At 43.1% G+C, this 23,032-nt stretch overlaps 1 protein-coding gene across 2 annotated transcripts in view; it reads right to left on the bottom strand.

The window, feature by feature from the left end:
- The window catches only part of rftn2 (raftlin family member 2), a 72,428-nt gene that overhangs the window by 41,814 nt on the left and 7,582 nt on the right, over positions 1 to 23,032 (bottom strand). For both annotated transcript variants that reach the window (XM_043692926.2, XM_087988691.1), the window contains one exon: positions 793 to 976. In XM_043692926.2, coding sequence (XP_043548861.2) covers positions 793 to 976 — 184 coding nt within the window. The remainder of the gene's footprint in view (positions 1 to 792; positions 977 to 23,032) is intronic.

Consider the following 23,032-nt stretch of genomic DNA (forward strand, 5'->3'; position numbering starts at 1 on the left):
TTCCGAAGAGCATTCGACCCAGACCCACAACCTTTACACTATTTCTATAATCCTGCATTTCCCATGGCTAATCCACTTGGACAAAATAGGCATTTTAGCATGGTCAATCCACCTAACCTGCACATCTTTGGACTGTGAGACAAAACTGGAGCACCTGGAGGAAAACCATGTAGACATGTGGAAAATGTGCAAACTCCACATAAACAGTTGCTCAAGGGTGGAACTGAATCTGAGTCCCTAGTGCTGTGAGACAGCAGTACTAACCACTGAATCACTGTACCACCCCCGTTTACTGACTGCATGGTAAGTCGAATTGCAACGTTGTATAAGAATAATATATATAACACTATTAAACATAATTAAAATTAAGGCTATAATTGTTGAATTACAAAAGAAATGCAAATAGTATAAAAATGTTTTGGTCAAATGATTTCAAATACATTCGTTGTGAAATAAAAGAATTTTAAACCACCTTCTTCCAATTCAATGACTGAGAACAGTACGCTGTAAAAAAAATTAAAACACACTAACCTTATACCTGGCAATCACATATTTTAAAATAAGTCATTAGTTGTAACTAAATTCTATTAATTTTACGAAGTCAAGTTGTTAAATGTCTTCAATGTTAACCGACGGAATTTAGAATTAGATGTTACGAGCTACTTTAAACAAAATGTGGTACTAATTACTACTTTCTAACATGAAACTTGCATTTTGTGATCTAGATCTTTTACTTGCACTTCAGACTTCATAGCAAGAAGGAAAACATTAAATGCTATGAATTTAACTCACCTGGATCTTATTTTAGTTAGTATAACTCTATAAATGTAACTCAGTGGAGATCGTTTCCTTTGCCCCACAGAAAGGATTGTAGGATGGATAGTGGCAACAACATATCCTCTCTTATAGTATGCTTCCAATTTGTAATTAAGATCCAGAAGAGAGGGAATCTTGATAACATCTGGATTTGATGAACCTATAATGTTAAAATCAAAATATAGGAAGTGAACACTCATCAAATTTGAACAAAGTCTGGATGTAGATTGCATCCTAATTTCTAAATGCTCCATGATTTTCCATGCCACTACATTAATTTACAATATGATAATTATATCACTACAGAGTTACTGTTGCAGTTGTGACGGAACCTGTCACCCGCAGGACCAGTGGAGGAAACATGCGAAAGTTGTTTTCTGAACACACAAATTATTGCATGTTCTCCTGGGTACATTGACCCTGGTTTCAAAGATTGTATCCTAACAGAAAGGGAAACTACAGGTTTCTGACGAAACTGTAACAGGTTGAAATGAGATAAAAGACAGTGAAACAACTAAACTTACATCACCCAATAGTACAGTACAGGTGGACTTCAGAAAATGATCCAGGATCTTCTAAAAGAAAAATACAAGGCTTCTGCAGTTGTTTTTGTTACTTGAAGATATTGACTGACTAGACTTGGCCGGACAGTGCACAGATGGCTGGATTATAGGTAATATTGGTGAATTCACATCAACACTGTCATGAACAAAGCTGAGGTGGTTCCGCAGAACTGCACCATTTTGGTGAAGTCAGAGCAAGTAGAATACAGTTTAATTGGGAGCTGCTGTTGAATGAAATTTGGTGCTAAATCTTTGAAGAAAATGGTGAGAGGAAGATGACAGACTTGAAGGACATTTTGGCTGAAATTGGTGTCACATAGTCTAGCAGACTGCCTTGTAAATCCATGAGATCTACTAATACTGCATTTGCTATTTGACATGTAATTTATAGTTTATATTGGTCTCAATTTGTTTGTTAGTTCATATTTATTTTGGTTTTGGTTTTACTGTTAAAGTAAAAGTTATGAGTAAAATCTTTTCTACGGGATTTCTTATTCAGTATATTCAATTATTTTGTTTGATCATCAGGTGGAATGCATGTGATAGACTATTAGAAACAAACTCATAAGCATAACGGAAGAGATTAATGAGTGCGATGAACAGACAATGATATTGAGAATATTTTTACAGGCTGACTGATACACAATTCATGAGTATTCTGCAGAAAAATGTCTTTTTAGTCACAGATTGATTGGGCAATGAATTCACCGACATGGCAAGAAGCTTAAACCATTTTGATGGTTGGGTTTCCAAATTTCAATGGTTGGCTGCTCAAATCTTTCGAGTGATGATGGATAATCAAATCAAATGGATGAGATTTCCATTGGGTCTTGCTCCATTTACAGCAAGGTGTTATTTTATTCTATAGAAATGTTTTCTGCCATAGGGAGTATTTAGATCTAATGATTCAATGACATAAGTCTCTATTAAGTAGCAGTGGCATTTTCTTTGTTTGTGGAATGTGGGTGTTTTTGCCATTCCTAATTACCCTTGAGATGATTGTGGTGAGTTGTTTCCTTGAACTGCTACAGAGCAGCGGTGTAGACAAACACACAGTTAACTTAGGAAAGGAATACCGAGATTTTGATCCAGCAAAAATAAAAGAATGATCATATAGTTCCAACGTAGGACAGTATGTTACTTGAAAGGGATCTTGCAGGTGGTGGCATTCCCATCTGTCTGCTGTCGGTCTTCTGCATGGTGCTACAGATTTGGAAAGTGCCGTTTGAGCCTTGTCAAGCTGCTGCAGTGCATCTTGTAGATGGTATAAACTGTAGCTGGAGAATTTAGAAGGTTAAGGAGTGGTATGATTGAAGTCTTCAAGATATTAATACGAATGAACACGATAGATAAATTATTTGGAGATTTGAGAACTGGGGCACAGTCTAAAACATAGGACCAGACCATTCAGGAGAGATGCTAGAAATATTTCTACACATACAGGGTGGTAAAAGTTTCAAACTCTCTTCCACAATTGGCAGTTGAAGCAACATCAGTTGTTAATTTTAAGTCTGAGATAGATAATTTCTAAGTATGTAAGTTACCTCGCTGAAGGTTTGTTTTCAGACGTTTCATCACCATACTAGGTAACATCATCAGTGAGAGTCTCCGGTGAAGTGTGGGTATGTCTCACCTCTCCATTTATAGGTCTGGGTTTCTTAAGGTGGGTGATGTTATTTCTGGTTCTTTATTTTCCAAGGGAAGGTAGGTACAATCTAATTCGATGTGTTTATTGATGGAGTTCTGGTTAGAATGTCATGCCTCTAAGAATTCTCGTGCATGTCTTTGTTTTGCCCGTCCTAGGATGTGTGTGTTGTCCCAGTCAAAGTGGTGTCCTTCTTTGTCTGTATGTATAGAAACTAGTGATAGTGGATCATGTCTTTTGGTGGCCAGTTGGTGTTCATGTATCCTGGTGGCACGTTTCCTGCTAGTTTGTCCGATATAGTGTTTTTCACAGTTCCTGCATGGTATATTGTAAATGATGTTAGCTTTGCTGGTAGTATCTATTTGATCCTTTAAGTTCAATAGACCCATTTTAAGTGTGTTGGTAGGTTTGTGGGCTACCATGATGCCAAGTAGTCTGAAAGTCATTTATGATAAGTCTTTGATGTAAGGTAATGTGGCTATAGTTTTGGTTGCATTGTGTCTGCTTGTTTGGGTTTGTTTCTGAGGAATCAGTAAATTGTGTTCATTGGGAACTCATTTTTCTTGAAAATATTGTATAGATATTTTTCTTCTGCTGTTTGTAGTTCTTGGGTGCTGCAGTGTGATGTAGCTTGTTGAAATAGTGTCTTGATGCAGCTCCATTTGTGGGTGTTGAGATGATTGCTTCTGACGTATTTGGTCTGTGTTTGTTGTTTTCCTGTAGACACTGGGTTGAAGCTCTCTGTTAACTGTATGTTCAATTGTCACATCTAGGAATGGGAGTCTGTTGTTGTTCTCCTCACCTTTTGTGAATTTTATGCCTGTCAGGATATTGTTGATGGTGTTGTATGTTTCCTTTAATTTGCTCCGTTTTGTGATAACAAAGATATCATCTCCATAGCGGACCCTCCCATCTATCCAACCCAAACTTTGAGTTTGCTATGTTGATGACACCTTTAATAAACACTTCAATTTAGATCCTACCTACCTTCCCTTGAAAAAAAAACGGAAATGACATCACCCGCCTTAAGAAACCAAGACCTATAAATAGAAAAGCGGAACATACCACCAGCGCTTCACCAGAGACTCTCATTGATGATGCTAACTAGTATGGTGATGAAACGTCTGCAAACAACCTCAAGCTCAGCTAGCTAACTTACATACATGTCGTCAACCTGAGCTCAAAATCTTCTCAAAAATCGCTAATAGGTAACTTCTGTTAAACAAAGGTATTGAGGGATATGGGCCAAAGGCACATAAATGGAGTTAAGCCAAAGATCAGCCATGATCACACTGGATGGTGGATCAGGCTCAAGGGGCTGAATGGCTTACTCCTGTTCCTACAACAATGATAAGGGCAGCACTTGTCATGATGATATAAAATATGGATTACCGATCTTTGGATTCTATCAGCTGATTTAATATCTGGGACTTCCATCGACTAAGTGATTTCAAAAGGGTACAAAAAACACTAGATGGAATTTTATAGGGCACTGAGCAATGTGGGAGATGCCCAAGATTTGTGGTACAATCAGATGAGAAGTCCAGTGAGGCTAATCTTGATGTTGGCAGCATCTCACTTCAACGGATGATATCTACTTGGACTTCAAGAAGGTCTTTGACAAGGTGCCGCACAAGAGTAAGATAAGGGCCCATGGTGTCAGAGGCAAGGTGCCAGCATGGATAGAAGCTTGGCTGTCTGGCAGAAAACAAAGAATGGAGATAAAAGGGTCCTTCTCAGGAGGGCAGCCGGTGACAAGTGGTGTTCCGCAAGGCTCAGTGTTGGGACCACAACCTTTCAGTTTATATGTTTATGATCGAGATGAAGGAACTCAAGGCATTCTAGGTAAGTTTGGAGATGATATGAAGATAGGTAGAGGGACAGGAAGCACTAAGGAGGCGAGGAAGCTGCAGAAGGATTTGGACACATTAAGAGAGTGGGCAAAGAAGTGACAGGAGTACAAGGTGAGATAGTGATAGGTCATGCACTTTGACAGGAAGAAGAGGCATGGACTATTTTCTAAATGGGGAGAAAGTTCAGAAGTCTGAGTTCAAAGAGACTTGGAATTTCTAGTCCAGGATTCTTCGCAGCATCTACTTCCGCCCCCAGTGACGTTACTCGCCTACACGCTGAATGTGTCTCCACCCCCGTGCCGATCTCTGCCCCCATGCCTAACCCCGCCCCCACGCAAATTCCCGCCCCCGCGCCTAACCCCGCCCCCACTCCCAGCTCCAGCCCCAAACCAGGTCCTAGCTCCCAGCCCTGCCGTATTTTCACCATCCCTCCAGACCTCCCCCTCTCTGAGGATGAAAGATCAGTCCTCAGCAGAGGCCTCACCTTCATCCCCCTACGCTCCCGGATTAACGAATTCAACACACGGCGAGATGTCGAACAATTCTTCCGCCGCCTTTGTCTCCGCGCCTACATCACCAACCAGGACTCCTGCCCACCCTCTGACGGCCCCTTCTCCCACCTCCAACACACCCCATCCACCTGGACACCCCGTGCTGGCCTCTTACCCGCCCTCGATCTCTTCATAGCCATGACATTGACCGCCTCAACCTCTCCACCCTCTCACCCTTGGAACTTGCAGCCTTCCACTCCCTCCGCTCCAACCCCAACCTCACCATCAAACCGGCAGACAAGGGAGGCGCGGTGGTAGTTTGGCACACCGATCTTTATATTGCTGCGGCTAAACGCCAGCTCGTTTCTGCATACCTTGAAATGGTCCTCTCCCCCTTAGTCCAAGAACTCCCCACCTACATTCGGGGCACCACCCATGCCCTCCACCTCCTCCATGATTTTCGCTTTCCTGGCCCCCAACGCCTTATCTTCACCATGGACAAACAGTCCCTATACACCTCCATCCCCCATCACGAAGGCCTCAAAGCCCTCCGCTTCTTCCTTTCCCGCCGAACCAACCAGTACCCTTCCACTGACACTCTCCTTCGACTGACTGAACTGGTCCTCACTCTTAACAACTTCTCCTTCCAATCCTCCCACTTCCTCCAAACCAAAGGAGTAGCCATGGGCACCTGCATGGGCCCTAGCTATGCCTGCCTCTTCGTTGGATATGTGGAACAGTCCATCTTCCGCAGCTACACTGGCACCACCCCCCACCTTTTCCTCCGTTACATTGATGACTGTATCGGCGCTACCTCGTGCTCCCACAAGGAGGTTGAACAGTTCATCCACTTTACTAACACCTTCCACCCCGACCTCAAATTTACCTGGACCATCTCAGACTCCTCCCTCCCCTTCCTAGACCTCTCCATCTCTATCTCGGACAACCGACTCAACACGGACCTATACTATAAACCGACTGACTCCCACAGCTACCTAGATTACACCTCTTCCCACCCTGCTCCCTTTAAAAACGCCATCCCATAATCCCAATTCCTTCACCTTCGCTGCATCTGCTCCCAGGAGGACCAATTCCAATACCGAACAACCCAGATGGCCTCCTTCTTCAAAGACCGCAATTTCCCCTCAGATGTGGTTAACGATGCTCTCCACCGCATCTCCTCCACTTCCCGCTCCTCCGCCCTTGAACCCCGCCCCACCAAGACAGAACCCCACTAGTCCTCACCTACCACCCCACCAACCTCCAGATACACTGGATCATCCGTCGTCATTTCCGCCACCTCCAAACGGACCCCACCACCAAGGATATATTTCCATCCCCACCCCTACCAACGTTCCGGAAAGCCCACTCCCTCCGGGACTCCCTCGTCAGGTCCACACCCCCCACCAACCCAACCTCCACTCCCGGCACCTTCCCCTGCAACTGCAAAAAATGCAAAACTTGCGCCCACACCTACCCCCTCACTTCCCTCCAAGGCCCCATGGGATCCTTCAATATCCATCAGAAATTCACCTGTACCTCCACACACATCATTTACTGCATCTGCTGCACCCGATGTGGCCTCCTATACATTGGAGAGACTGGCCGCTTACTTGCGAAACGTTTCAGAGAACACCTCTGGGACACCTGCACCAACCAACCCAACCACCCCGTGGCTGAACACTTTAATTCCCCCTCCCAATCTGCCAAGGACATGCAGGTCCTTGGCCTCCTCCATCACCAGACCATGGCAACACGATGCCTGGAGGAAGAGCGACTCATCTTCCGTCTAGGAACCCTCCAACCACAAGGGATGAATACAGATTTCTCCAGCTTCCTCATTTCCCCTCCCCCAACCTTTTCTCAGTCCCAACCCTCAGACTCAACTCCGCCTTCTTAACCTGCAATCTTCTTCCCGACCTCTCCGCCCCCACCCCCTCTCCGGCCTATCACCCTCACCTTAACCTCCTTCCACCTATCGCATTCCCAACACCCTTCCCCTAAGTCCCTCCTCCCTACCTTTTATCTTAGCCTGCTTGGCACACCCTCCTCATTCCTGAAGAAGGGCTTATGCCCGAAATGTCGATTCTCCTTCTCCTTTGATGCTGCCTGACCTGCTGCGCTTTTCCAGCAACACATTTTTAAACTCTGATCCCCAGCATCTGCAGTCCTCACTTTCTCCCAGAGGATTCTCTTAAGGTAAGGATCAACTAGGCAAAAGTGAGGACTGCAGTTGCTGGAAACCAAAGTTTAGATCAGAGTGGTGCTGGAAAAGCATAGCAAGTCAGGCAGCATCCGAGGAGCAGGAAAATCAGCTGCGTGACCTGCTGTGCTTTTCTAGCACCACTCTGATCGAAACCCTTCTCTCAAGGTAAACTTGCAGGTTGGTCAGTAGTTAGGAAGGCAAATGCAATGATGGCATTTATTTTGAATATAAAAGCAGTGATGTACTTCTGAGGCTCGAAAAGGCTCTGGTCAGACCACATTTGGAGTACTGTGTGCAGTTTTAGGTTCTGCATCTCAGGAAGGCTCTGGAATGTGTTCAGAGGAGGTTTACGAGAATGCTCGCAGAATGAAAAGTTTAACATATGAGGAACATTTGAGGACTCTGGTTTATACTTGATGGAGTTCAGAAGGATGAGGGGTGATCTAATTGAAACATAAGAGAATAATGAATAGCCTGGACAGAGTAGATGTTGGGCTGATATTTCCATTGGTAGGAGAGACTAGGATCCGAGGTCATAGCCTTAGAATAAAGGGAAGACCTTTTAGAACGGAGACAAAGAGAAACTTCTTCAGCCAAAGAATTCATTGCCACAGAAAGCTGTGGAGGCCAGGCCAATGAGTATATTTAAGACTGAGACTGATAGGTTTTTGAGTATCAAGGGGATCAAGGGTTACGGGGAGAAAGTGGGAGAATGGGGTTGAGAAACATATCAGCCATGATTGAAGGTGGAGCAGATTCGATGAGCTGAATGGCCTAATTCCTGCTCCTATACCTTATGGTCTTTTATGCTTCTGATAAACAATGTGGTGAGATTCTTGGTATGCAGCAGCGAATTGCTGGGATTATTTCTTGTTAAACATCTTGTTAGCACTCCAACTTGCCTTATTAATATTCAGCTTCATGTCTTATGAAACATGCCAAACAAGCTCAATGTGAAGAAAACTCAATACAGAAATCAGATCAGGCACTTGGCAAATTCAGTTCAATGCCTGTTCTGAAGGACCTCATGATGTGTAGAACTAAGCAGCACCTCAGAGCATGATCAATCAACAATAACTGTACATACTCTTTGTCCACAGTCAGTAGCACGGGGCATTTGCCAATCCTTCACGACTGTCATGGCACGTCTCTGCTCCATTTGCATGAAGCACAGACTTCTATTGTTGGGCGCATCAGTAACTAATTCTGAAAGTCTACGGAAGGGACACATTTTGTGCATAGGCAGGGATCCAGGTGGAAGACTAGACAAGGCTGCAGTCAGAACTGTGTTTTCCCTCCCTCACTCTCCCTCAAAGATGCTGCTCACACCATCCTTACCTTACCATGCCAATTAATGCAGTCAAACAACCAGGCAGCTTGCCTTGCTGGTCAGCAGCCCTCAGCTGAGGTGGCATTCATCTTGCTGTATACCAGTGTGCTACATGAATATCAAATCTGCACCATGTGTCAAGCAGCTTACAAGGCAAACACACTGCGTCTACAGCAAGCAAACAACCATATCTCAAAGTGTTTGGAAACTGGTTCGCACTTGTCCACAGAGGTATCTGACAGCTAGGGGCTCCAGCACAATAAATTAAGGGCAGTCTCTGAAAACTCTTGAATGGACTGGCCACAGTCAGGCATCCAGTCAGGGTTTGTGTCTTTGCAGCTGTGGGAGTGGATCAGTCAATCCTATGATAATACAGCAGCTAGTTAGGATTAGGGCTAATGTAGTTGGTGAGATGTTGAGCCATCAGTCAGTGATCTAGGCATTTCTCAGCTGGAGCTGTTTCGTTAAGTCATTCAAGGGGCTCTATCTATGGTACATCCTGTGAGGCTATGAAGTTCTGTCTTGTGCTGTGTATATTCGACACCACACAGAGACACAAACATCTAGGCATAAGGTCAAAGCAGTGCTATTTATAAAAAATGCAAAATAATATACAGTGCTTTGAAACTCAAAAGTATTCTCCATATGTTTTCTCCTTCCTGTCCCTCCCACTACATCTTAGTGTACTCCCCAGTTCCTCAACTGGGGAGCAAAGATCCTTGTTAACAAAGGAGATCCTTAACGCTGAAGATTTTGTTCCGGCAACCTCCAGGGCACTTGTGTCTGCATGAGCCACACATGCTGAGGGTCTTCTTGCCTGATGCAAATGATCCATCTTCAATGTGAACTTCCAAAAATCAGAGGAGGGCAGGCAGGTTGGAGGTGGAGGACCCAACAACCTCTGTAGTATCCAGAGGGGAGACATCTGAGGAGTCTGTGTATGTAGTTCCTTCTCTGGCTGAATGGTACGTGGCACTGACTGTCTTTTTATGAATAAGAACCATCTGAAGTGCTCACTAAATTCCTCATCCTCTGTTCCTACGTCTTCGGTCCTGAGAACCAAAGGCTGGGATGATGGAGTGTAGGTCTGTGCGTCTCTTCAGCAGTCCTTAAGATCATTCATGGCAACCGCCAACCAGTCCATGGAGGTATCCAGATATTTGCATGACTCACTGTATTGCAGCAGTTTGTGGGCAGCAATGCTCAATGCAAAACACACTTTTGTCTGGCACAAAGTCCCTGATTGATGACAGCACACACTCATCTCCTGCCTGGGTTTAAGTAGGTACCTCATCTCTGGCAGTCCACTGAGTGCCAGCAGCTCGGGGCATTTCTTTCCCAGCCAGATGTGGAGCTATCACAGAGATTTGCTCACTAGGTTGTGGCTGCACAAGTCCTGGGCCTCCTCCACCGCCGTTCCCTCACTACCTGACGCCTGGAGGAAGAACACGTCATCTTCCGCCTTGGAACACTTCAACCCCATGGCATCAATGTGGATTTCACCAGTTTTCTCATATCCCCTTCCCCCACCTCACCCCAGCTCCAACCTTCCAGCTCAGCACTGCCCTCATGACCTGTCCTACCTGCCTATCTTCCTTTCCACCTATCCACTCCACCCACCTCTCTGACCTATCACCTCCAACCCCGCCCCCATTCACCTATTGTACTCTATGCTACTTTCTCCCCATCCTGACACCCCTCTCATTTATCTCTCCACTCTGCAGGCACCCTGCCTCTATTCCTGATGAAGGGCTTTTGCCCGAAACGTCGGTTTTCCTGCTCCTGACCTGCTGTGCTTTTCCAGCATCACTCTAATCTAGACTCTGGTTTCCAGCATCTGCAATCCTTGTTTTTACCTACATGGCTGCACACTTGCCCATTCCACGAAACATTCTTACTCAACAATCTGTATCTGAGCTGGTGGGGGTGCAGGAGGCTGTCTTGCAGATGCTTTTTCCGAGGTCGAAGTACTCTTGTCCTCAAAGGTCAAGGAGATGATTTCTATAGCCATCTGGAGATGGTGAGCATGTTGGCTATACCTGCAAGACAGTAGAAAGTGAGAGCTGCAGATGTTGGAGATCAGAGTTGCGAGTGTGCTGCTGGAAAAGCACAGCAGATCATGCAGTGTCCGAAGAGCAGGAAATTGACGTTTTGGGCATTCCTGATGAAGGGCTTATGCCCGAAATATCGATTCTCCTCCTCCTCAGATGCTGCCTGACCTGCTGTGCTTTTTCAGCACCACACTCTCGACTCCATAGCTGTTCTGCCCAATGCTGTGTAATGAATGACACTGACAGTAGGGTTGCTATGCTATTTCCAGTGGAATAAACAATGGTGTTTAACTGAGTTGGCAGGATATGGATGTTTTGGCTTCCCTACAGGAGCGGTCCCAGTCTGCTCCTGCAAAGGCTAGGATCTTCTTCTCGTAAGGGGTGAGGACTCTAATGTAAGTCTGCAAGAACCTTCAACTGTCCAGGCTCTTTCGACTCTATTATGGGCTGTTATCTCCTATAATAAGAGAAAGGGAGGAACTAAGTGAGGTGAAAGTGGGAGGAAAGGTGGTCAGGTGTCCTAAGTAACTAAATAGGCTAGGCAGAGGCCATGCAGTATTAGTGATATGGGAACTTTGGAAGGCAAAGAGGTGGGCAAATGCATGACAACAGATGTGGAACGATGTTGAATATAATAATGAAAATAGCAAAGCATGAGCCTTGGTGGGAGTGGGTGTCGTAGTAGAGATAGAGTCAGCATTCGATAACAAAGAGAAGACTGGGGTTCTTACCCTTGCAGAAGGTCACTGACCTTTTTATGGCACTATTAGCTGTCTCACCACACTGTAAAGATGGCACTGACCTGGGTGACGACCAGACCAGGCTGCCACGGTCTGGTGGCGTGACCTCCTCTATCAGTCCTCTGGGAAGGGGACTCCTCTCCTTTGCCTCACCCCCTTGATAAGGTCCTCCAGGTTCCCGATGAAGATTTGCAGCATCACCTTTCAGTTCTCTGACAACTTCTAGAAATATCCTTGACTAAGCAGGGGAGTTTCAGAATGCCAGTACTCATCCAGTTGCACAACTGTCTTTCAGTGGATATCCGGTGAGTAGTGAGTGGTTCTGGGACTCATTAGACTGGGACACAAGAAGCAGACTTGAAAAAAGAGACACCAAAATATATAACATGAGAAGAGGTTGCTGACTGGTTGGGTTTCTGTTGGCATGGAGATACAGCAAAAGAGTTAATTGTCACTCTTAGCCTGTCTCAACAGAAATATTCAACAGTGAGGAAACTCAGCCTAGTGTTAGCTCTACAACATTTTGAATTTTGTAATCCAACAACTCTGCATCGATGTGTCAGGGAGAAACAATACTGAGGCTTTGTAAAGAACAAATGTGGAGGAATGCAAATTTGTAAGCAAAATGGACTTTTGTAGAATATTAATGTATTGAAAATCCTTGTGTATGTTATGTAAATATATTATGACTTCCAATGTAAAATAGAAACAGTGATGAGGAAATTTTGACACAAAATAAGCATACAACTTAAATATACCTTTCATTTCTTTTCTGCAGGGAGATTTGATAAAGGTTTATATCATTATTAATTAGGAACTTGAATTGTAAAGTAGATTAGATTCCCTACAGTATGGAAACAGGCCCTTTGGCCCAACAAATCCACACCAACCCTCCGAAGAGTAACCCATCCAGACCCATTCTCTGACTAATGCATCTAATGCTATGGGTAATTTAGCGTGGCCAAATCTCCTGACCTGCACATCTTTGGACTATGAGAGGAAACTGGAGCACCCGGAGGAAACTCACACAGACACGGGGAGAGTATGCAAACTCCACATAGACAGTCACCCAAGGCTGGAATCGAAGCTGGGACCCTGGTGCTGTGAGGCAGCAGTGCTAACAACTGAGCCACCATGCCACCCCTGTAAATACATTTTTGGTTTTCAGTTGTGTGAAGGTGACTTTCTTTTAAGAATCAGACAGCTTTTTTAGCAGTTGGAAGAAACAGTGTTTCCAACAAACCATGAGGTGTAAGCTCAAGAAGCAGACAAGCTACATGGTGAGATAATGAATGAATTGTCTACCAAGTTAAAATTTATAACCCAGAAACAAACAAATGGAGAGGGCAGAAGCAGGTTCAGTTCAGAAGATCCATATCAACAGATGTGCTGTTATCAATCTGTTTCTGTGTGATTCAAAGATGGATGGAGAGAATAATATCTGGTCAATATGCAGAAATTCAAAGGAAATACTCAACATAGAGATGTACAGCACGGAAACAGACCCTTCGGTCCAACTCGTCTATGCTGATCAGATATCCCAACCCAATCTAGTCCCATCTGCCCATATCCCTCCAAACCCTTCCTATTCATATACCCATTCAGATGCCTTTTAAATGTTGCAATTGTACCAGCCTCCACCATTTCCTCTGGCAGCCCATTCCACATACACACCACCCTCTGCATGAAGAAGTTGCCATTAAGGTCTCTTTATATCTTTCCCCTCACCCTAAACCTCTCTAGTTCTGGTCTACCCCAGCCCAGTGAAAAGACTTTGTCTATTTACCCCATCCATGCCCCTCATGATTTTATAAACCTCTATAAGGTCATCCCTCAGCCTCCAACACTCTAGGGAAAACAGCCCAAGTCTATTCAACCTCTCCCCATAGCTCAAATCCTTCAACCCTGGCAACATCCGAGTAAATCCTTTCTGAACCTTTTCAAGTTTCACAACATCCTTCTGATAGGAAGACCAGAATTGCATGCAATATTCCAAAAGTGGCCTGTACAGCCACAACATGACCTCCCAACTCCTGTACTCAATACTCTGACCAACAACGGAAAGCATATCAAACGCCTTCTTCACTATCCTATATACCTACGACTCCACTTTGAAGGAGCTATGAACCTGCACTCCAAGGTCTCTTTGTTCAGCAACACTCTCTAGGACCTTACCATTAAGTGTATAAGTCTTGCTAAGATTTGCTTTCCCAAGATGCAGCATCTCGCATTTATCTAAATGAAACTCCATCTGCCACTCCTCAGTCCATTGGCCCATCTGATCAAGATCCTGTTATACTTGAGGTAACCTTCTTTGCTATCCACTAGACTTCCAATTTTGATATCTTCTGCAAACTTACTAACTGTGCCTCTTATGCTCACATCCGAATCATTTATATAAATGATGAAAAGTAGTGGATCCTTGTGGCACTCCACTGGTCACAGGCCTCCAGTCTGAAAAACAACCCTCCACCACGACCCTCTGTCTTCTAGCTTTGAGCCAGTTCTGAATCCAAATGATGAGAGATAGTCAGCATGGCTTTGTGCGTGGGAAACCTTGTCTCACAAACTTGAGTTTTTTGAAGAAGTAATGAAGAGAATTGATGAAGGCAGACTGGTGGACATGATCTATATGGACTTCAGTAAGGCATTCAACAAGGTTCCTCATGGGAAACTGGTCAGCAAGGTTAGATCACATGGAATACAGTGAGAACTAGCCATTTGGATGTAGAACAGGCAGATAGAAGACAGAGGGTGGTGTTGAAGGGTTGCTTTTCAGACTGGAGGTGTGTCACAAGTAGAGTGCTACAAGGATTGGTGCTGGGTCCACTACTTACGAGTCATAGAGATGTACAGCATGGATCTCGTCATTTATATAAATTATTTTGATGTGAACATAGGAGGTATAGTTAGTAGGTTTGCAGATGACACCAAAATTGGAGGTGTCGTGGACAGTGAAGAGGGTTACCTCAGATTATAACGGGATCTTGATCAGATGGGCCAATGGGCTGAGGAGTGGCAGGTGGAGTTTAATTTAGATAAATGCGAGATGCTGCATTTTGGAAAGGCAAATCAAGGCAGGACATATACACTCAATGGGAAGGTTCTGGGGAGTGTTGCCTCCAAGACACCTTGGAGAACAGGTTCATAGTTTCTTGAAAGTGGAATTGCAAGTAGATAGGATAGCGAAGGATGCGTTTGGTATGCTTTCCTGTATTGGTCAGAGTATTGAGTACAGGAGTTGGGAGGCATGTCATGGCTGAACAGGATATTGGTTAGGCCACTTCTGGAATATTGCATGCAATTCTGATCTCCTATTGGAAGGATGTTGTGTAATTTGAAAGGGTTCAGAAAAGATTTACAAGAATCTTGCCAGGGTTGGAGGATTTGAGCTATAGGGAGAGGCTGAATAGATTGGGGCTATTTTCCCTGGAGTTAGAGAGACTTGAGGGGTGATCTTATCGAGATTTATTAAATCATGAGGAGCATGGATAGGATAAATAGACAAGATCACTTCCCTGGGGTGAGGGAGTCCAGAACTAGAGAGCATAGGTTTAGGGTGAGAGGGGAGAAGTTTAAACGGGACCTAAGGGGTAACTTTTTCACACAAAGAGTGGTGCTTGTGTGGGATGAATTGCCAGAGGAAATGATGGAGGCTGATACAATTACAACATTTAAAAGGCATCTGGATGGGTAAATGAATAGAAAGGCGTTAGAGGGATATGAGCTAAGTGTTGGCAAAGTGGGACTAGATTAGGTTAGGATATCTGGTTGGCATGGTTGAATTTCTGTCTATTTCTGTGCTGTACATCTCTATGACTGTATTTCTATTTATGGTTTACGATAAGGTAATGCTTTATTATCCAATATTTCTAGCTTTAATTTCTTGTTGTGGGTAATGAACTTTGATGTTCACTTACTAAAAGGACATTGGCCGATTCTTGGGAATCTGTTCAGTACCTGAACACTGCTTAACTAATTGCATAAGTAAAATTTATGGTCTACCAAGCCAGGTTTCAAACTGGGCTCTGCTTTGTCCAGTATTATCATCAGCTGGTTTCATGACATTTTCCTAATTACTTGCTATATCTGTAAACTAACATTGTGTGATTCATGCACTAGGACATCCAGATCTCTCTGTATCTCAGATCTCTGTGGTCTCTTATTATTTAGATGATATGCTTCTTTTTCATTGACAACTTCATATTTTCCATGTCTTACTCCACTCGTCAGATCTTTGCCAATTCACTTAACCTATTTATATCCCTTTGTAGCTTCTGTATGTCCTCATTACAACTTGATTTCCTATCCATCATTGTGTCATCAGTAAATTTAGTAATAATACCTTCAGCGCTTTCATCAAAGTCATTTATATAAATTATAAAAAGATGAAGCTACAGCACTGACCCCTGTGGCACCCTTTCCATTATATCTTACCAACCTGAAAATGACCCAATTATACTAAATCTCTGTTTCCTGTCAGTTAGACAATCTTCTTTCCATGCCAATATGTCAACCTGTATTTTTTGCCATAATAATTTTTGTAACAGTTTATCAAATACCTATGGAAATATGTGCACATCTACCAGCTCCCATTTATCCACTGCACATATTAATTCCTCAAAGAATTTCAATAAATTGGTTAAACATGATTTCCCTATCACAAAACCATGTTGTTTCTGCCTGATGACCTGGAGTTTCTCCGATAAAAATCTTCTCTCATAATTGCTTCTAACATGTTCACAATGACAGATGTTAAGGAAACTGGCTATAGTTTCCTGCTTTTTGTCTCCATCCCTTTTTGAATAAAGGAGTTACATTGCTATTTTCCATGTTAATGGAGTCTTCCCTAAATCAACAGAGTTTTGGAAAATTGAAACCAATGCTTCAACTATTTTGCTAGCCACTTCTTTTATGATCCTAGCATGAAGTTCTATCATCCCAAAACTTATTCGGTCACTTCCAACGTGAGTTTCTTCCTCCCTTCCATTTTCTGATTTTCAACGATTTCTGAGACATTACTTGTATTCTCTATAGTGAAAACCAATGTAAAGTACTTGTTCAATGCATCTGCCATCTCATTTTTCATTAATAATTCTCCAAACTCACTTTCTATTGGAATAATCCTCCATTTGTTAACACATTTTAATTTTGAATAACAGAAGTTCTGATTATGTTTTCATACTTCTATGCAGTTTTCTCTTGTACTCCAATTGTCCTCTCATCATACTTTTAGTCAAGCTTTGCTGTATTCTGTATTCTTTTCTTCTAACCTGTCACCCACCTTTGCATAATTATGTAGGTTCTCACCTCAGAATTTTGCTTTCTTGTTGGAATATATCTATGGTGTGTAAACCTCATTTACCAGCACTCCCTGCTTCTGTGTCCCATAATTGCCATTATTTAAGTTGAAAATCTTATTCTTGGATTCAATCCTTTGTCAAATTAAATGTAAGATTCAATCATATTATGATCGTTTCAAGCTCAAAAAACTATACCTTGTATAATGAGATCATATCACACTTGAGATCAATAATTAACCCTACCATATTGCACAATGCGAAGTCTGGTATAATTTGCTCTTTGTCATGGTCGCAATGTGCTGTTCTAGGACACTATTCTGAATACATTCTATGAACTCCTCATCCAGGCTACCTGTGCTCATCTGATTTTTTTTCAGTCTCAATGCAGATTAAAATGCCCAAAGATTATTCCAAACTTTTCTGATAAGCTTCCATTATTTCTTTTTTTATACTACATTCTATGGTGTGGTTACTATTCAGGGGCCTGCACATAACTCTCACACGTGACTTCTTGCCTTTATAATTTGTCATCTCTACTGAAATTCTTCTACAAATCCAAGATGGAGGACGGGAAAAATTTCTGGCTGTAACAGCTGCTCCTTTTTTGAGGCATTTTAGGTGTTGGAGGTGATTTCCTCAAATTCCAGGAGCAGCAATTACTGTTTTGTATGCTGTTGCATTGTTTTGGAACTCTGGAGAAAGAAAAAGTCAAAACAACAGCACTTCTAAAAGGGAGAGGAACAGACAAGGAAGCACATGGTGAGGTCAGTGCAGGAGAGACAGAGAGTGAAAGAAACCCATGCTGCTAACGGATACAGCAGTGAACCTGCACAGCTACTGCCTTTGCTATTTAAATTCATGTATCGCAGACATCAGAGTGCGTCTGGGAAAATTAGCAAACAGTACAATTCACAACTGATCTTGGAGGAACCTGTTTGGGCTAGATAACAGCACAGAAACAGATAAGTGGATATTTTAAGCGTGGCCTTATGGTAAGTCTGCAGTAGTGAGCAGAGTGGGTTCTTTCTTGATTATATGTTTTATTGAGATAGTCTCTTGATTAAACTTAAAATGTATGCCATAAGTATTAATTTAATCTGGAGCAGTGTTTTGTAGAGGAATAAGACAGTGCTATTTTCTGTGTCTGTAGATTGAAAGAAGCAAAAGTGAACTTTACTAGAGTGATAAGCTCTTCTTGTCAGATGTGGGAGTTTAGGTAGAGTTTACGGGTTACTGAGGATTATATCGGCAATAAATGCTGCTGGTTGTGAATCCTATCAGATCGAATGGATCTGTTGGAAAGACAGTTAGAGGCAATGAGGAATTTACAAGAGCAAGGAGATGTGATGGATGGCAGTTATAAGAAGGGAGAAAAGTCGCAGATACAGTCACATAGATGGGTTAACTCCAGGAAAGGTAAGAGAGGTATGCAGGTAGTGCAGGAGTCTTCTATGGTTATCCCCATTTCAAACAAGTATGCTGTTTGGAAAATGTAGTGGGTGATGGACTATCAGGGGAACTTAGCACGAACAGCCAAGTTTCTGGTATTGAGTCAGGCTCTAATGCAATGAGGGGTACGTAGGGTTCCAAGAGATCAATTGTGTTAGAGGACTCTCAGGTCTGAAGTACACACAGATGCTTCTGTGGCCAGCAGCGAAAAATCAGAATCATGTGTTGCTTCCCTGGTGCTAGGGTCAAGGATGTCTTAGAGAGGGTGCAGAATGTTCTCAAGGAGGAAGTCATTGTACACATTGGAAGCAATGACATAGGAAAGGAAAAGGTAGAGATTCTGAAAGGAGATTACAGAGAGTTAGGCAGGAATTTAAAAAGGAGATCCTCAAGAGTAGTGATATCTGGATTACTCCCGGTGCTACGAGCTAGTGAGGGCAGGAATAGGAGGATAGAACAGATGAATGCATGGCTAAGGAGCTGGTGTATGGGAGAAGGATTCACATTTTTGGATCATTGGAATCACTTTTGGGGTAGAAGTGACCTGTACAAGAAAGATGGATTGCATCTAAATTGGAAAGGGACCAGTATACTGGCAGGGAGAATTTCTAGAGCTGTTCGGGAAGATTTAAACTAGTAAGGTTGGGGGGGGGGGGGGGGGGGGGGGGTGGTAACGTGAGACTCAGGGACATAGGGAGGACAGAGATCAATCTGAGACTGGTACAGTTGAGAACAAAGGTGAGTCAAACAGTCAGGGCAGGCAGGGACAAAGCAGGGAACAAGGTAGGACTGATAATTAAACAGCATTTATTTCAATGCAAGAGGCCTAACAGGGAAGGCAGATTAATTCAGGGATATCATAGCAATTACAGAAACATAGCTCAAGGATGGACAGGACTGGCAGCTTAATGTTCCAGGATACAAATGCTACAAGAAGGACTAAAAGGGAGGAAAGAGGGGAGGGGGAGTGACGTTTTTGATAAGGGATAGCATTACAGCTGTACTGAGGGAGGATATTCCCAGAAATACATCCAGCAAGTTATTTGGGTGGAACTGAGAAATAATAAAGGGATGATCAACTTATTGGAATTGTATTATAGACCCCCTAATAAAGGGAAATTGAGAAACAAATTTATAAGAAGATGTCATTATCTGTAAGAATAATAGGATGGTAATGGTAGGGGATTTTAGCTTTTCAAACGTAGACTGGGACTGCCATAGTGTTAAATGTTTAGATGGAGAGGAATTTGTTAAGTGGGTACAAGAAAGGTTTCTGATTCAGTATGTGGATGTACCCACTAGAGAAGGTGCAAAACTTACCTTACTCGTTGGAATTAAGGTAGGGCAGGTGACTGAGGTGTCAGTGGGAGAGCCAGTGACCATAATTCTATTAGTTTTAAAATAGTGATGGAAAAGGATAGACCAGATCTAAAAGTTGAAGTTCTAACTTGGAGGAAAGCCAATTTTGATGGCATTAGGCAAGAACTTCCAAAAGTGATTGGGGGAAGATGTTCAAAGATAAAGGGATAGCTAAAAAATGGGAAGCCTTCAGAAATGTGTTAACGAGAGTCCAGAGAAAGTGTATTCCTGTTCGGGTGAAAGGAAAGGCTGGTAGGTTGGATAACTAAAGAAATTGAGGGTTTGATTAAGAAAAAGGAAGCATATGTCAGGTATAGACAAGATAGATCGAGTGAATCCTTAGAAGAATATAAAGGAAGTAGGAGTATACTTAAAAGGGAAGTCAGAGGGGCAAAACGGGGACATGAGATAGCTTTGGCAAATAGAGTTAAGGAGAATCTAAAGGGTTTTTACAAATACATTCAGGACAAAAGGTAACTAGGGAGAGAATAGGACCTCTCAAAGATCAGCAAGGCAGCCTGTGTGTGGAACCGCAGGAGATGGGGGAGATACTAAATGAGTATTTTGTCTCAGTATTTACTGTGGAAAAGGACATGAAAGATATAGAATGTTGGGAAATAGATGGTGACATCTTGAAAATGTCCATATTACAGAGGAGGAAGTGCTGGATGTCTTGAAATGGATAAAGGTGGATAAACCCCCAGGACCTGATCAGGTGTATCCTAGAACTCTGTGGGAAGCTTGGGGAGTAATTGCTGGGTCTCTTACTGAGATGTTTTTATCATTGATAGTCACCCGTGAGGTGCCGTAAGACTAGAGGTTGGCTAACGTGGTGCCACTGTTTAAGAAAGGTGGTAAGAACAAGCCAGGGAACTATAGACCGGTGAGCCTGACGTTGGTGGTGAGCAAGTTGTTGGAGGGAGTCCTGAGGGACAGAATGTACATACATTTGGAAAGGCAAGGACGGATTAGGGATTGTCAACATGGCTTTGTGCATGGGAAATCATGTCTCACAAACTTGATTGAGTTTTTTGAAAAAGCAAAAAAGAGATTGATGAGGGCAGAGCAGCAGATGCGATCTATAAGGACTTCAGTAAGGTGTTCGACAACGTTCCCCATGGAAGACCGGTTAGCAAGTTAAAAGTCATGGAAAACAGGCAGAACTAGCCATTTGCTTTTCAGACTGGAGGCCTGTGACCAGTGGAGTGCCACAAGGATCGGTGCTGGGTCCACTACTTTTCGTCATTTATACAAATGATTTGAATGTGAATGTAGGAGGTATAGTTAGTAAGTTTGCAGATGACACCAAAATTTGAGATGTAGTGGACAGCGAAGAAAGTTACCTCCGATTACAACAGGATCTTGATCAGATGGGCCAATGGGCGAGATATGGCAGATGGAATTTAATTCAGATAAATGTGAGATGCTGCATTTTGGGAAAGCAAATCTCGTACACCTAATGGTAAGGTCCGAGGGAGTGTTGCTGAACAAAGAGACCTTGGAGTGCAGGTTCACAGCTCCTTGAAAGTGGAGTTGCAAGTAGATAGGATAGTGAAGAAGGCGTTTGGTATGCTTTCCTTTATTGGTCAGAATATTGAGTGCAGGAGTTGAGATGTCATGTTGCAACTATACAGGACATTGGTTAGGCAACTGTTGGAATACTCGTGCAATTCTGGTCTCCTTCCTATTGGAAAGATGTTGTGAAACCTGAAAGGGTTCAGAAAAGACTTACAAGGATGTTGCCAGGGTTGGAGGATTTGAGCTACAGGGAGAGGCTGAACAGGCAGGGGCTGTTTTCCCTGGAGTGTTGGAGGCTGAGGGGTGACCTTATAGAGGTTTACAAAATTGAGGGGCAAAGATAGGATAAATAGACGAAGTCTTTTACCTGGAATCGGGGAGTCAAGAACTAGAGGGCATAAGTTTAGGGTGAGAGGGAAAAGATATAAAAGGACCTAAGGGGCAACGTTTTCACACAGAGGGTGGTATGTGTATAGAATGAGCTGCCAGAGGAAGTGGTGGAGGCTGGTACAATTGCAACATTTAAAAGGCATCTGGATGGTTAAATGAATAGGAAGGGTTTGGAGCAATCTGGGCCGACTGCTGGCAGGTGGGACTAGATTGGGTTGGGATATCTGGTCAGCATGGACGAATTGAACCGAAGGGTCTGTTTCCATGCTGTACATTTCTATGACTCTATTTTGGTTTCTGGAACTTAGATCATCACTGTCTATTGTGCTAATACCATGAGCAACTGACAGAACAATATACCATCTAGCTTCCTGTGATTTTAAAAACGTCATGTATTCTTCAAAGTTAATTCTCAATTCATGTCAGTTTTCTTCTAATCTAAGACAATCCTTGATTTTGTTGGTCAGCCGCAGTTGGAACACTTTCCTTCCTGGGTATTTTCTCGTTTAAGGATTATATTTTTGTTGTATACTATGTTTAAGTTGTTCAAAGGTTGGCCATTCCAATCTATCATCAAACACTTTCGACATTACCTTCTAATCCATCATAGCCAATTTGCTTTGTATAACTTTATAGCTTAGAGGTAATGTCTTAGATTGGAAATCCAGAGACATAGGCTAATGCTCTGAAGACATAGGTTCTAATCCCATCAGAACAACTGTTCGAATTTACATTCAATAAAATAAAGTGGAAGTACAAGTGAGTCTAATTAATAGTAATCCTAAAGCTATCATATTGTTGTGAAAAGCCATCTTGTTCACTAATGTCCTTAGGTGACCTAACCTACATGGGACTTCAGGCTCACAGCAATATGGTTGACTCTTAATTGTCGTCTGACATGGTCTAGCAAGCAGTTAGGTATGGGCAACAAGCTTTGGCCTTGGCAATGATATTCACATCCCATGAAAAAATGCAAAAAACTGTAATGGAGAAATTAATGGTATTAAAGAGCAACAAGTGGGCGGCACGGTGGCACAGTGGTTAGCACTGCTGCCTCACAGTGCCAGAGACCTGGGTTCATTTCCTGCCTCAGGCAACTGTCTGTGTGGAGTTTGCACAGTCTCCCCATGTCTGTGTGGGTTTCCTCCAGGTGCTCCGGTTTCCTCCCACAGGCCAAAAATGTGCAGGTTAGGTGAATTGGCCATGCTAAATTGCCCGAAGTGTTAGGTGAAAGGGTAAATGTAGGGGAATGTGTCTGGGTGGGTTGCGCTTCGGCGGGTCAGTGTGGACTTGTTGGGCCAAAGGGCCTGTTTCCACA

This window comes from Chiloscyllium plagiosum, unplaced genomic scaffold, assembly GCF_037043375.1.
Source record: "Chiloscyllium plagiosum isolate Xiang-an unplaced genomic scaffold, Cpla_swu_hap1 HiC_scaffold_7, whole genome shotgun sequence".
In the NCBI taxonomy this organism is placed as follows: domain Eukaryota; kingdom Metazoa; phylum Chordata; class Chondrichthyes; order Orectolobiformes; family Hemiscylliidae; genus Chiloscyllium; species Chiloscyllium plagiosum.